This window comes from Pelobates fuscus, chromosome 3 (genome assembly GCF_036172605.1).
Source record: "Pelobates fuscus isolate aPelFus1 chromosome 3, aPelFus1.pri, whole genome shotgun sequence".
NCBI lineage: Eukaryota > Metazoa > Chordata > Amphibia > Anura > Pelobatidae > Pelobates > Pelobates fuscus.
Window position 1 is genome coordinate 404160297 of NC_086319.1, and position 16065 is coordinate 404176361.

The window sequence follows — 16065 nt, forward strand, 5'->3', positions numbered from 1 at the left end:
AACGCTGTTGGATTATTCTATTACTGTGGATGTTTCTCCTGGGGTTACTACTTGTTCCTGAGCCACACCTGGACTACCAGCGGAAATAGTCTGTGAGAGACCAGCGTTCCGCTACAGTGTGTGTCGGTGTGTGTGTCTGTCAGTAAGTGTGTGTGTCGGTGTGTCTGTCAATAAGTAAGTATGTGGTCAGTGAGTATGTGTGTGTGTCAGTAAGTATGCGTGTGTGTGTCTGTCAGTGAGTATGTGTGTGTGTGTCTGTCAGTGTGTGTGTCAGTGTGTCTGTCTGTGAGTATGTGTGTGTGTCAGCAGGAGGATCAGATTTGGCACAGGTTGGTAGAGGGGGGAATGGGATTTAGTAGAGGGGGTGCTGTGATTTAGTAGAGGGGGATTATACTGTATTTTTTAAAATAAACCTACGTTTCTATGAAAATGTAAGGTATTTTTATTTTTTGCGGCCCACATAACCTTAAACCTTGTTTATGTGGCCCGTGCTAGACTTTGAGTTTGACATGCTTGATCTAGATGAAGATCAGCTGTAACAGAGACCTTGGATTCCAGCCTAGATGATGGTGCTGGGTCTGGTAGAACTATGTGTGCAGCTATCCACAAAGAAACACACAGTAAACAACTACATTGTGCGGGGAAAGCTCCGTCTAATGCTCTGAAGCTGAGTAGCTGGTTGAACAGATAAAGACCGACACATAGTAGAGGTAATATTGTGGTAGAGAAGACCCCTAATTGTTAGATAATTGTTAATGACATTGTTTGGCTCCTAGCTTAGGAGTGGCATTGCCATACTTTATTAACAGTGGTTGGAGGGCACTTGTGTCACATGAGCCTCAATTACACGCTTAAATTATCTTCTAAGCTCCAAGAGTTCTAGCTTACAGTTCTTTTATTTTTACAAATCGCAACAGTTCTATTTCAATCTTAGACCTGATCATGGTCACAGTATTATCTATGTTTTTATACTATTGATTTACAGTTTAGTGAATAACGATGTTGTGATTATTCACTAAATTCCAAATTGTAGTGAACTGAAATTTGAATGTCAAAATTTAGCTAAAAATAGAAAAATGTGACTAGATTTAGATTCTCCAAATCATTTACATTTGAATAATTTCAAGTAATTTGTAGTTTAGTGAATAACCCCAAATATTTTAGTCAATATATTGAAAATAATAGAAAATAAAAACATAGCCAATTCCATGGTAATCTGCAATATAATTTTCTATTTTTTATTATTTCTTTATTAGTATATATGTAATTTCAGAAATAAATGAATAATTGACAAATTGAAAATACTTCTCATGTAAATACCCAGCACTGTAAAACTGTGATGCTATCAGCAGATATATCTGAAATTAAAGGTTTTCTAAAATTGCAAAGTTTCAGCAAATTCAATAACAGTATGTGTGTATTTGTTTGATATTATTAAATAATGCCATATCCAGGTATTTTTTATATAGATATAAAATATGAAGTCTATTCATTATATAGAGATACAAATAATAATCATATAAATTAAACATTATATAATTATAATATCTAATATGTATCTAGTGCCTTTCTCCCAGTGTGACTGAAAGTGCTTTTTAGTGCATGCTCATGGAATTAACTAGATCAGCAGCTGAATATTATATGTTTCTATTAACCAATCAATTGTACTCATTTATGGACCTCGAAAGAATAGAGGGCTCAGCTGCTGTGATTCACACCTGTGACCTTGAGGTTTAACCCCTTAACGACGAGTGATGGACGAGGTCCGTCACTCAGGGGAATGCGTTAATGACGAGTGACGGACCTCGTCCGTCACCCGTTAAAATTAACCCCAGATTGCCGCAATCGCGGCGATCGCGGGGTTAATGGTGCTCCGGTCTGCCTCTGCATTAGAGGCAGACCGGGAGCACCGGATCGGGCTGTCAGAGTACATGTGCCCGCTCTGACAGCATGCCAGAGCGGGCACATGTGCTGTGTATACTCACCTCCGCCTCCCTGCACTTCCTGGTTCTGTGTGAAGTGCAGGGAGACGGATCTTCAGTGATCCTGCCCCCTGGTGGAAAGAAAATATAGTACAATTAAAATCCCACCCCCCTTTACCCCCCCTTTACCCATTTTAATAAAAAATTAACCCCTTCCCTGCCAATTGATCACTGACTACAGTGATCAATTGGCAGGGATTACATTTTACTAAGATCTGATTTTTTTTTTAACCCCTGAGGGTTAATTCTTTTTTTTTTAACCCTCAGGGGTTCAATTTATTTTATTAATTAATTTAAATATTTTAAAATTATAAATTTAGCTAGCTGGGGAGGGTGGAAGTTAGTGAGGAATTGGGGGATTTAGTATTATGCTAACTAGGGGTTAACGTTAAAAAAAGTTTAAAAATACGCTTTAAAAAGTTAAAAAATTAAGTTAAAAAAAAGTTTTAATAACATTTAAGTAAAAAATTTAAAAAAATAAACCCTTTACCCAGTCCAAATAAAAATTAACCCCTTCCCTGCCAGTCGATCACTGCCTACAGTGATCAAAATACAGATCACAGTATTATACTGTTCTAATTTTTTTTTAACCCCTGACGATTAACTTTTATTTATTTTTTAACCCTCAGGGGTTAAATTTATTTAATTAACTAATTTAAATATTGTATAATTAAATATTTTGCTAGCTGGGGTGGGTGGGAGTTATGGGAAAATTGGGAATTTACTGTTAGTGCTGCTTACTGCTAATTAGGGGTTAACGTAAAAAAAAAAGCTTAGAAAAATTTTAAATCTGTAAAAAAAAGTTTTACGAAAGTTTAGGAAACTTTAAAAAAATGAATAATCAAAAAAAAAGTTTAAAAAATAGTTTTAAAAAGTAAAAAAAGTTTTAAAAAGTAAAAAAAATACATTTAATAACGCTCATTACCACTACACCTGGTACAAGCTAGCGGAAAAATGATCCCACGCTAAGGTTCAAAATATGCCTTTTGAAATACCCTGGGATGTCTTCTTTAAGAAATGGTATGGCTTTATGGGGTATTTGGTTTATATAGCCTGGTAAAATACTCTAAAATGGGACATGGGCACAGCGTAAAAATTTAAAGTTTGAAAAAAAATGGAATGGCTGTGTCCCAAATGTGCCCCTCCGATGTCCACATATACCTAGCAAATGTACATACGGGGGTATTTTTGTACTCAGCAGACATAGCTGAGCAACATATGAAGTATTATACAGTGGTAGTACACATAAGGTTTGCAAAATATACTGTGCAAACTCACTTTGTGTGTCAAAAAGGCAGAAAAAACGCTTATTACCACTACACCTGGTACAAGCTAGCGGAAAAATGATCCCACGCTAAGGTTCAAAATATGCCTTTTGAAATACCCTGGGATGTCTTCTTTAAGAAATGGTATGGCTTTATGGGGTATTTGGATTATATAGCCTGGTAAAATACTCTAAAATGGGACATGGGCACAGCGTAAAAATTCAAAATTTGAAAAAAATGGAATGGCTCTGTCCCAAATGTGCCCCTCCGATGTCCACATATACCTGGCAAAGGAACATACGGGGGTATTTTTGTACTCAGCAGACATAGCTGAGCAACATATGAAGTATTATACAGTGGTAGTACACATAAGGTTTGCAAAATATACTGTGCAAACTCACTTTGTGTGTCAAAAAGGCAGAAAAAACGCTTATTACCACTACACCTGGTACAAGCTAGCGGAAAAATGATCCCACGCTAAGGTTCAAAATATGCCTTTTGAAATACCCTGGGGTGTCTACTTTAAGAAATGGTAGGCCTTTGTGGGGTAGTTTGAATTTAAAACCTGCAAAGATGCTTGGAAATTGCACATAGGCCCGGCGTCAAAATTCAAAGTTCGGTCAAAACTGATATGGCTTGGTCTCCTATATGGCACTGTAGCTTCACAAAATAGTGCCATAGACATACAATGGGGGTGTCCTTTTACTCAGAAGACTTAGCTGAGCATAATTTGGGGGGTTTGAACTTAGTGGCACACATGAAATATACAAAATGCCCAGCAAAAATGCAATCCGTATGTAAAAAATGCACAAAATTATTTTTTACAACATACTTTGGCATGTAATGGTAAAAAAATGGGGGCATGTTAAGGCACAATATGCACCTTATGAGATACCCTGGAGTGTCTTCTTTTACAAATGGTAGGCCTTTGTGGGGTGTTTTGAACAGTAAAACTGTTATAATACCCCAAATGGAAGCATAGGCTCATTAAATCCGTCTCTCAAAATTCTACTGTGAATACTGAAAAGGACAGGTCTCCTGTATGGCACTGTAGCTTCACGAAATAGTGCCATAGACATACAATGGGGGTGTCCTTTTACTCAGAAGACTTAGCTGAGCATAATTTGGGGGGTTTGAACTTAGTGGCACACATGAAATATACAAAATGCCCAGCAAAAATGCAATCCGTATGTAAAATATGCACAAAATTATTTTTTACCACATACTTTGGCATGTAATGGTAAAAAAATGGGGGCATGTTAAGGCACAATATGCACCTTACGAGATACCCTGGAGTGTCTACTTTTACAAATGGTAGGCCTTTGTGGGGTTTTTTTGAACAGTCAAACTACTATAATACCCCAAATGGAAGCATAGGCTCATTAAATCCGTCTCTCAAAATTCTACTGTGAATACTGAAAAGGACAGGTCTCCTATATGGCACTGTAGCTTCACGAAATAGTGCCAAAGACATACAATGGGGGTACCGTTGTACTCAGCAGAAGTAACTGAACACATAATAAAACTTTGTACAGGAATAGCACACACCAAATTTACAAAATACACATGAGAAGTTCTTTGTTATAAGTTTGTGTGCGAAAACCCCCAAAAAACACAATTTTACTCCAATATTTAGCAGAGGTTGGCGGTAAAATGGCTACGTAGAAAGTGTCAAAACAACCTTAGGTAAATAGCCTGTGGTGTCTACTTTATATAAATATATACTTTTGTGTGGCAATTTTGTTTTCTTTTATGGCTATTAGGCTTACAAGACAAACATACCAAATTCTAAAATCGCTCCACATAAAAAGTTTATTTTACTCCTTGTGCTTTGTGACCTGTAACTACCAAAAAAACCTGAAAATCCCAGACACATTATATATTCTGTAATTTAGAACAACTAAATGAATTTATTTTTAATTACGTTCCTTAACCTGCACTAATTATGTACACATTATTATTGCAAAAACTGTAAAAAAAACACACAAAAATTCATTTTTTTGCATATTTCTGTATTTTGTTTATAATAAATAAGCATTTATATATACATGTGTTACATCAAATTAAAGCCCTTTCTGTCCTTTAAAAAACGGTATATAATATGTGTCGGTGCAATAAATTAGTAAAATGCAAATTGCAGTTGAACGCAAATAGCAAAAAATGCAAAAAATGCCGTTGTCATTAAGTGAAAGACAAGCTTCTGAAGCTCTGTCCTTAAGGGGTTAAACAGGTTCTGCAGTCAGGGCATTCTTGTGACCTTGAGGTTTGAACAGGTTCTGCAGTCAGGGCATTCTTTAGCACAGTGTATGTGCGCATTTTTCCACATCTTTATAAAAAGGGGGTCTGTAGCTAGGTAAATGAAGTTAATTATACTAAGATTATTAAAGGGACACTATAGTCACCAGTGCAACTACATGTATTCCTAACCCTATAGTGTTAACACGACCATCTAGTCCCTCCTGGGCCTCTCATGCCTCCATAAATATAGTAAAAATCTTACTGTATTCAAGCCAGAAGCTGTAAATCTGCATGATGAGACTCAGGAAAAACAAGCAGTCTGCTGACATGTGATAGCCTGATCCAATTACAGTGCTTCCTCATAGGATTGGCTGAGACTGACAAAGAGGCAGATCAGGGGCAGAGCCAGCATGATTCAAACACAGCCCTGGTCAATCAGCATCTCCTCATAGAGATAAATTGAATCAATGAATCTCTATGAGGAAAGTTCAGTGTCTGCATGCAGTGGGAGGAGATACTAAATCACAGGATACTCGTGCAAAGCAGATCTGAGTGGATGGAGGCATATTATACAGTATACATTAAATAGAGTGTTTACATGAGAAAGGCTGCAGGGAGCTATAGTTATAACCTGAACAACCTCATTAAGCTGAAGTTGTTCAGGTGACTATAGTGTCCCTTTAATAAAAAAAAAAAAACTTTTATCAAATTTTGGGTTTACAGATATAGTTAAATTACATGGATTTATACTTATATGTTGTAAATTACACAGATTTGCATTAAGTATATTTGGGAATAAATTGTATCACTAATAATTCAAAATCATAAACATGGTTATATTATCCATGTAGACATGAATTGAATGGAGGGTATTTTTCTTACACTAATTAAATGATTTTAGGAGTTGAGACATTTTGTCTATATATATATATATATATATATATATATATATATATATATATATATATATATATATATATATATATATATATTATAATTACAATGCTTTAAACTGCAGGGTTAAAACTGCTGGAACATGTCACCCATGCACTTTGCGATGATGTGATCAAGCTTCTGCGGTGGTTGTGGTGTCCGGTGCGGTGCTTGTGGTCCTCGGTGCAAGCTAGGAAGCGTCCATCAATGGAAGGTACTCGGTCGGAGTACAGGTGATCCATTACATTTCCTATAGTGTCTCTTCGACACAGCAATACAATGTAAGTAATTGTAACGGATCCCCTATACTCCGGCTGAGTATATCCGTTAGCAGTCTCCCAAAACCCAAGTGCTGCAGTGATTATAGCTCTCCTGTTTCCAGCAGAGTAGTGATTAGAGCTCTCCAATCAACAAAACATAAACCTAGACTTCATAAAGGGGTAAACCGAATGTGTTTAATCCAGGCTCAATGACCGGCTTTTATACAAAATGTACAGCAATAATTACATCAACTAGTACACACCCACAATCTACAGTTTCACTTCAGGTTCACACATAAACACCTCCCCTTAATTTCTGTAGCTGAGAAATAATTGAGTCTAAAGGAACTTAATTTGATTATCTCTCAATTACAGGAAAATATACACAAAATCACAAAACACCCCAAAAATATAATAAAAATATAATAAAAATACATCATAACCACACAAATTATACATCATTCAACACCCCTGATCTGAGCGCCTAAGTTGTGCAAATTGCACTCAGATCCATGCAGTACCAGGGAATCGCCACTGTGTTTAAGTTTGGACTAGCCCCACACATGGTCCTATGCCCAAAACAGTTTCAGAGCATTTGGTCAACTTTCGGTGGGCTCCGGCAGATAAACTACAGGCTGTTCCACCTGGCTTTCAGGCAGCGTTTGTTTCCCATAGTCTCAGGCACCTTCCCTCCAAAAAGCACTCTCCTGGCCGTTTTCAAAGTGGTCCAAAACACAGGATCAAGTTGAACAGTAACCGCACAGCCCCCTAGCCAAAAATAGTTTCATAGAATCGCGGCTATGTACCGCTGGGGACCGACCGGGAGCTGCAAAGTCTTCATGCCGAAAATAATTCTAGGGCATTTGCGACTAAGTCCCCCTGAAGTTTATTCGTGGTTTTGGTCTATGCAAACGGCCACCAGGGAGCTAGCATTCAGTTCCATTTGAACACAGGGAAAGTGTCAAACCAGGGGAACCAGGGGAAATAAAATATAAAGTTTTTACAGTGGCTGGCCTGACCCATAGTCGGTGCGCAAGAGGCCAGCCTCCATACTCCTCCAGGAGTCCATGGCAAGCGTCCTTAAAAAGTGACGTTTGGCACAGCAATAAATTGCAATTCTGTTAAATTGTAATATATTATATTTATAACTCTAAATCAGCAATATATTTATAATGTAATACTCTCTTCATTTTCTAATTTAATAAATATACAGTAATACTATTGTGATATCTAATGAGGATGTCCTTTCATCAGATGATTCCAAGAAACAACCAGTCAGCTATTCCAGAATTTTTCCTCTTAGGGTTCCAACTTCTGCACAGATCCAGAATAATTCTCTTCACTACTCTCCTTTTGGTCTACATTATGACTTTAACTGGAAACCTTCTGATTATAATTCTGGTTTCAGCGACTCAATATCTTCATTCTCCAATGTATTTCTTCCTCAGTCAGTTGTCTTCCTGTGACATCATACTCTCTACATCAATTATTCCTAACTTGCTCCATATCACGTTAAACAATGGTATCCCCATGCCAGTTGGTCAATGCATCGCTCAGTTCAATTTCTTCAGTTTCTCAGGAGGTACAGAATGTCTTCTTCTCACCATGATGTCCTATGATAGATATGTTGCTGTCTGTAAACCATTGCAATATGTAACGATAATGAATTTCCCATTTTGTCTTAGTCTTGTGGTCTTTTCCTGGATATTGGGTTTTCTTCTCACACTGATTGTTTCTATCCTATTAAGTTTTTTAACTTTCTGTAATCCAAAGTATATTGATCATTTCTTCTGTGATTTAGTTCCTCTTGTTCAGCTTTCATGTTCTGATACTACAGTTATACAAACTGTGATATTTTTAATTGCTCTTCCAGAAACTGCGATTGAAACTGTGTTTATAATTTCTACATATGTTTGTATCTTTCTCGCTATACATAGAATATCATACACCGCTGGGAGACACAAAGCCTTCTCCACATGTAGCTCCCACCTTGCTGTCGTGTGCATGTATTACGGGACTCTTATTGCCATTTACGTATTTCCATCAGGAGAATATTCATCCGGAATCAATAAGATTGTCTCCCTTATGTACACAGTGTTGACTCCTTTGCTTAATCCAGTAATATACAGTCTGAGGAACCAAGACATCAAGACAGCCTTTATAAAATTATTATTAAAAAAAAAAAGATATTAGTAATATATTATGCACATGTTATATTTATGTATGTCATTAAATTACTTTATATAGGCATTGGTGACACAATACGTTTCCATGAAAATCTCTAAATTTGCAATTTAATAAATGCAAGCCTAATAGTTTAAATGACCAGCTTACACAGCCCATTAGACTTGTGCATTTAGTTTTAAAGGAATTTTTATTCATCCAAATTTTGAGTTCCTCTGAAATCCCAACCTCCAAAATTTTATATGAATGAATCACATACAAACAAAATGGATAATGTGTGAAACTGTTTTGTTTCATTTGGATTTTCATTTTTTTTTTGGTCTATTGAACCAAGGGCCATCTTTAAATTTGATTTGACACAGTGCAAGCATTTGCCCACTGGATCTTGTCCCCCCCCCCCCCCCACCCCCTCAGCTTCCTTCCATCAGTCCTCAGCTTCCTTCCATCAGTCCTTTAACTCCAACAATGCTTTTGCAGCTGGGGCTCTACCATTTCCCCTGGCTTGCAAGTTTGTATTTAGCACTAAGCAGTGTTTGTGTGTTTGTTTGTAAGCAGGTTTTTGTATGAAATATGGTCGTGTGAATGAAGGGGTGTGTTTATATGATGTGTTGGCGTATAAATGCAAATATGCATTTATGTGTAGTGAAAGACACAAAATACATGCGCCAGAGAATATATATTAAAACCAGAGCAAAAACAAACTGTTAAAAACACATTAACTATGTCCGTAATTGAGTGATATGTAGTTTAACAGGTATATAAAACCAATCCCAGAAAGTTCATATGTGTATGTAGTCTTTTTTTATAAAAAATCTCTTGACTGAGGTTTCAATTTTTAGAAGCACATATAAAATAGCAGAAAACAGAAAAATCTAGTGTAGTATGTGAGTACAAACTGGGATGCACACAACACTCCACAATTGCCAGCTTACGTTGAGTGGAGCTCAAAACCAGCTCTATTTAAGGCTGCGTGTCGTGGTTTGGATCCCCACTTGCAGGATATCCCTCTGATATTTTTCTACAGTAGCGTTATAATGAGGGGAACCATATGAAATAAAAATCAAAAAAAACAATAGTGCTCTCTTTTTAAGTGAGAAAGTAAATAGTTAAAAACTCTTTCTTGAACAGATGTCACAGATAATCAGAATAGATGGCAGGTAGGGAGCAGCTGTTTGGTGATAAAAAGACTAAAAGCATGTGGCAAAATCTAAAAGTTAGGGTAGCCAAACAACACTTTATTTATTATTATTGTGCTTCCTTAACTTTTACATTTTCTTCCAGGATGCCCAGTTCCAGATTTCCCATCCTATTGTTTAATATATTTAATTTTTATGTTAAGCCTCATTACTACCAAATACCATGATTCAATCCTCCATGTCTTCCTTGAACGAGGTGGTTTGGAGAGAGTTCTTTATTCTGACTAGTTGAGTTTACTTTACAACCAAGGAGCCATGGACATAAACATATTTCCCACTTGAAAAGATAGTAAATCATAACACTAATCAGTGAATGGTTAAAACTAGAAAGTAAATTACACAAACCATGGAGAATGACTTGACTAGTAAAAATGTACAAAGGTGGATAGAGCCAGTAATGTGTATCATACTCCCTGGAGACTAGTATGGAACTGTAACCCTACATTAGAACTAGCAATAAAGATATTCTAAAAACAAAAAAGGAGGATGAAGATTAAAGGAAAAAACCCTTGTCAGCTTCATCTAAAAAAGGATGATTTTAAATCCATGCCTATGTCCTAACGATCAGGCCTTTCCAGAAGGCGGCATACCAACCTTCCTTCCATCCGTGTCATGTGATTGCGATAACACCACGATCACATGACTCATATCAGCCAGATTACAACCTTGCTTGCAGGGGGACGGCCGGTCGGGCAGATTACCCAACATAAACCAGAGGGGAGAGGTGGATCAGCGCTGGAGAACAGAAAAAACTTTATCGGAAAAAATATATAAAAAGCAGCAATGGATAAAAAAAACAATACCCACAAAAGAGTAAAAGAATGTATAACACGTAGGTTAAAAAGAGACCCCAAATAGATTTTCTTCCTTGTTGGGAGTATCCCTACAGTGTTTCTGACTTGTGGCTTCACTTCATGTATGTACATGGAAGAGAGCAAAAAAACAAGAAATCCAATAATGCAATATATCAACTCAAAGAAGGCACATACAACATATAGGTTCACAATTGCCAACCCACGTGTAATGAAGCAAAGACCAGCTCCAGTGTAAACAGCTTATAGAATATATTATCCAGTACTCTTGAGCAGCAAAAATGGTAATGAGGTAGACCCTATAGGATAAAAGAAAAGACAATAGTGCTCTTGGATGGATATAGTGACAAGTTAAGAGTCAAAATCTTAATTACCGTATGAAGAGCAGACAAACTGCTCTGTTTGTAGCGTGGGTGTTAAGATTCCAACCTAGGATTCTTTACTTAGTATCTGCAGGTAGATTACAATGCCAAGGACAAGATAATATAAAGTATATGGCAAGTACCAAAAAACAATTTATTAATTTAAAACAATATAATAAAATCCACAACATGGGGCTTTATCCCCTATAGGGCTTTATCAAGTGGAAAAACACACATATCTGGCACATAGGCATATATAAATGATTTAAAACAAGTCAATTTTGAAAATTGGAGGTTTAATGACGTCATAGTCCTCCAACATAGAATTAAGAAAAGCACATAATTATGGAAATATAATATATAAATATAAAATTTGAATTATAAATGTGAAGGTAGAGCCTGTAGGTGGAACCTGATGTTGTGGGGGGGGGGGATTCACAGCCTATAAATACACAGACCTCCCCTTCCTTTGGGATGATACTGCTTGGTTCAGTACAGAACCATCTACTTCCGGTTCAAAGGTCATCAACACAAACTACCTAAACTCCAAACAAGCTAGGCTTGACCTCATGTAGCCTACACAAATATTAATTTTACATTACTCACCTCCTTCGAAGCTCATGGGGCACCGTCGCATCCAGCCCAGCTTCGGCTTTTCAACTAAACCGTAAGTTTGTTCGTTCGGTCTGTATTGGGCCATGCTATCACTGACATTCAACATATATTCAACCCACATTTGGCCTTTCACTTACTAGAGTGGCATTCGCAGTCCAGTCCTTATTTGGCCCTAGTAATGCAAATGTGGCCCATTTCAATCATATTTTGCATCACAGGAATACCTCAATTGAGTTTTGCTTACTGTTTTTGACCTTCATTTGGCCATATCGAATTTTATCATATGCAAGTCTGTTAGTCACCCTAAATTTTAATGTATTATAAATCCTATGCCATATTCAGCTTACTATTCAGCTTATTATTGTTGACTTATATGGCTTAGGTTATAATTATTAGCTTTGAGCAGGTCAGCATTTGTTACTCATGTTGACGAGACCTCTTCCAGCCTCAGTACCTGTTACGTCACTGTTGTCCCCTGTTATGAAAGCCCTATTTTGTCGCATACTTTTGGTACTTTGGACACTGTTCTGACTGATTTTCCTCGTATGGTCCAGCACGAACCCGCTATGTAAACCTATAGGTGGCCGCCATTTCGGGACTCTTCAAGCCCGGGAACCAGGACATCCAAGCGATCAAACCTCCTGCTAGCCTGGAGGCAATCGTAACAGTACCTATATGTATTCTATATGTCTGCCCTCTGTGTATTCAGACACTCATTGGGCCTACATTATTTAGTAAGTATATGGCTACGTGTTGCAACTGACAGTCTACATTTATGTACGGCCCAAACTTGTTATATCAACTAAATGTCTACCGAAGAAGGAAATTTGTTTACCACATTTTTGTAGTAAATATAATAATTTCAATTAGAGTATGAAACTAAGTATCTGCTAAATGTGCTACATCCCAGATATATGGGAGCAATTAATTGAGCAAAGGAAAAGGAAGGGTACTGCATAATTATCTTAAAAAAGGCGATGCAGACAGTACCTTCCTGACCCAGCTAAAATATAAACAGATTCAGAGCTACATTGCAACACTCCCACAAGGGGCGATACTATCAAAAACCCCGACCACATTCGAAGAAGCGTGTCTAGACCTAGACCCAATCTCCTTTATATATACCCTACTTCTGACATTAACACCAACCCTACAACCAAGCTTCATGGGAAAGTGGGAAACGGCCCTAGGCCACACGCTTGACAAGGCAGAATGGGAAAAAAAATCTGCTCTCTCACACCCACTGCTCTAGCTACAGTAAGACACAAGAAACGGCGTACAAATTATTGACTCTCTGGTACCGCACCCCCACGACACTACATGCAATGTCACCAGACCACACCCCACTATGCTGGAGATGCGAGGAGGAGAATGCCACTCCCCTACACATCTGGTGGGAATGCAGAAAGATCCGCCCATTCTGGAAGGGGATTCACACAATGTTGAAGCTCTTTTCGGATGACCTACCACCCCTCATACCGGCAGAAATGCTACTTCACCACACCAAGACCCCGCAGTCCCTCTACAAGAAATCCCTGACCATATGCATACTGAACATAGCCAAATCAGTAATAACGCAACACTGGAAGCAACCATTACTCCATCACTGAGAACCTGGTTCTCCCAAATGGAGGAATTAAAATCCCTTGAGGAACTAAACAGCACATCAGCTGGCACACAACAAACATACCTAAACACATGGACACACTGGCTACTGAAGACGACAAAACCAGACTTCACTGACAGACTATGACTTGATGACAGTGACTGACCACAGACCCAATGCAACCCAAACACCGGACACCGACGCATATCTGACATCCCAACCCATTTTCCCCCTCAGCCACAATACCCCCACCTATGGCTTACAACCCAAACAGGACGGCAGAGATCCAATAGGGGACCCCCCTACACCGGGAAGCAAGGGAGACCAAGACTGCAGGAACCCCATGTACCGCCCCAAAACCAACACCTACAATAAAACACTACGGGACGTGACTGGGGAACCACAAACCACTTATCACCAGGAACAGGTGAACCCACCACGGACCACACCACCTTGCAGGGGCTAGCCAGAATATGGCCCACTGGACACAGACAGATCCCGTAAGGGAACCAACTATCAGACCTAGGCCACGTCCAGACCACGACCAACCCAATAAGACATACTGAGAAACCGACACAGTGACTCCACTACAATTAAAGGGTTCATGCATGCGGGACCTGCGTGTCCTATAAACACCGAGGGACTGCGTGCCCACACTGTAATGTATACATTAATAACTGCCATTCTCTTATTTCCTTGATATGTGGCGGACCTGCGAGTCCTGAAGCCAAGCGTGACCCATCCCTGTATCCGACAAACTGAACAAAAAAAACACAATAAAAATTATATTTACAAAAAAAAAGGTAAAGACGTCCGCAAGCCCACTTATTGATATAATCCCAATGCGGCTTCCAATCCATGGAATGGAAGAGAAAAAAACTCCTATTACCTTGGGATTCTAAATCCCTAGTTGTGGACAAAACCAGAATAGAAGTGATAGAGAGTAGGCTCAATTTCTTTAATAACTCTAAAAGTCCTGTCCCTGCATAATCGTCTCACCATTGCATATTTAAAGCTAATGCCATAAACTCCAAAAGCTCACGGGTGCCACTACCTAATCCTAATACAGTTTAAACTAGATACTAAAATCTGCACCCTTGTGCATCCCCCAAAAATAAATTAATAAATAGATTAAATATATGGATAACAAAACAAAAAAATAATGTAAAAACACTGCGATATGCGCCTTCATCTGGGACTAGCATTGAATGACCTCCTGTTGGCTGCTTTTTAAATTGGAGCACCAATACTCAAACACGCCCCCTATTTTTTCTCAACCAATCCTGTAGCATTGGATGGATGCTGTGTTTTTTCCTTTTGTCCCCTTCATTGGGTGGCTCGCTAAGCCTAGGGAGGCTGTTTTTAAAATATGTACTGCATAGACTCACCTATCACAAAAGTGGGAGTGCTAATGTCAGTACCAGCATGCACTCAGCCTATTGGAATAGCTCAGAATGCACACTAGGGGTCCATTCCAAAGTTCATCCACCTCCAACAGTCCGTCAGCCTATTACAGCGGCAAGATACAGGTTGGAGTAGAGACTGAGTCGGAACAGCCAAATATCATAATTTCTAGACCTAAACTTCCTGCATAACCTTGATGCCCCAATAGTGGTATCAATAATTTGAATATCAGTATCGGGAGACCCTCAGAAGTATTGTCCCAAATGCCACAATGAACCAAAAGGCGAACCCTTCCTTTTCCTTTTGCTCAATTAATTGCTCCCATATATCACTGCCACTGTTTTATGTTGCAATAGTAACACTAAGTTATCTGGGATGTAGCACCTTTAGCAGATACTTAGTTTAATATATTTTTTGTTACAAGTACTCAGCCTTTACAGAGCTTACTACTCCGATTTTTTAATTATTATATTTACAACAAAAATTTGGTAAACATATTTCCTTCTTCGGTAGACATTTAGTTGATATACCTAATTTTCACATATGTCTAGTATCAAATAAAGGAATTGTTCAATAACTACATAGGCTATGTGTTAAAGTTGTTTTTAATATATTGCCATACTTGTAGTGTGACAAGTTTTGGTTCTAACACTTATCTATTTATTATTTAGTCTCTATACATAGATCTTTGGTTTATTATATACAGATACGTAATCTTTAGGGATGTTGCTACATTCAAGTTCCTTTTTCATTGTAGTTGGGGACCGTCCTTTTGGTATGATTTTTCAGGGTTATGCCATACAGTTGAAAACAAGACCTTATTTTTCCTTTTCTTTATGAATGCCCAAACTTGGGCCTATTTATGTGGTTAGCATGTATGGTAATAATCCGTCTTTTTTCACTACTCACAATATTTTAGCACTTTCTGGGCTCCGCACAGGCTTAGTCAGTCATACCTTATAATTATGTTGGTCATTATATGGCCATATGCACGATTCTCATCTAAATATGTTTTTGAGACACTTCAAACCAGGCCCGCTACTTGGGTGTCACCAATAACCATACTAAATTGTAACCAGTCTACTCAAATATCTTCAACATTCATTAAACACCATTTAATTGTATAATTCACTATAATTTACTGGTAACTTCTCATTAGGCCCTCATTCGGCAACCCTGCAGATCGGTATACTTTTATTGGGGCCTCA

At 38.1% G+C, this 16065-nt stretch overlaps 1 protein-coding gene across 1 annotated transcript; it reads left to right on the plus strand.

Annotated features, from left to right (window-relative positions):
- Positions 1-7917: 7917 nt before the first annotated feature.
- On the plus strand, positions 7918-8871 carry LOC134601945 (olfactory receptor 11L1-like). Its single transcript, XM_063446450.1, has one exon. It carries the CDS (start codon positions 7918-7920, stop codon positions 8869-8871), a length of 954 nt encoding a protein of 317 aa, XP_063302520.1.
- Positions 8872-16065: the final 7194 nt, after the last annotated feature.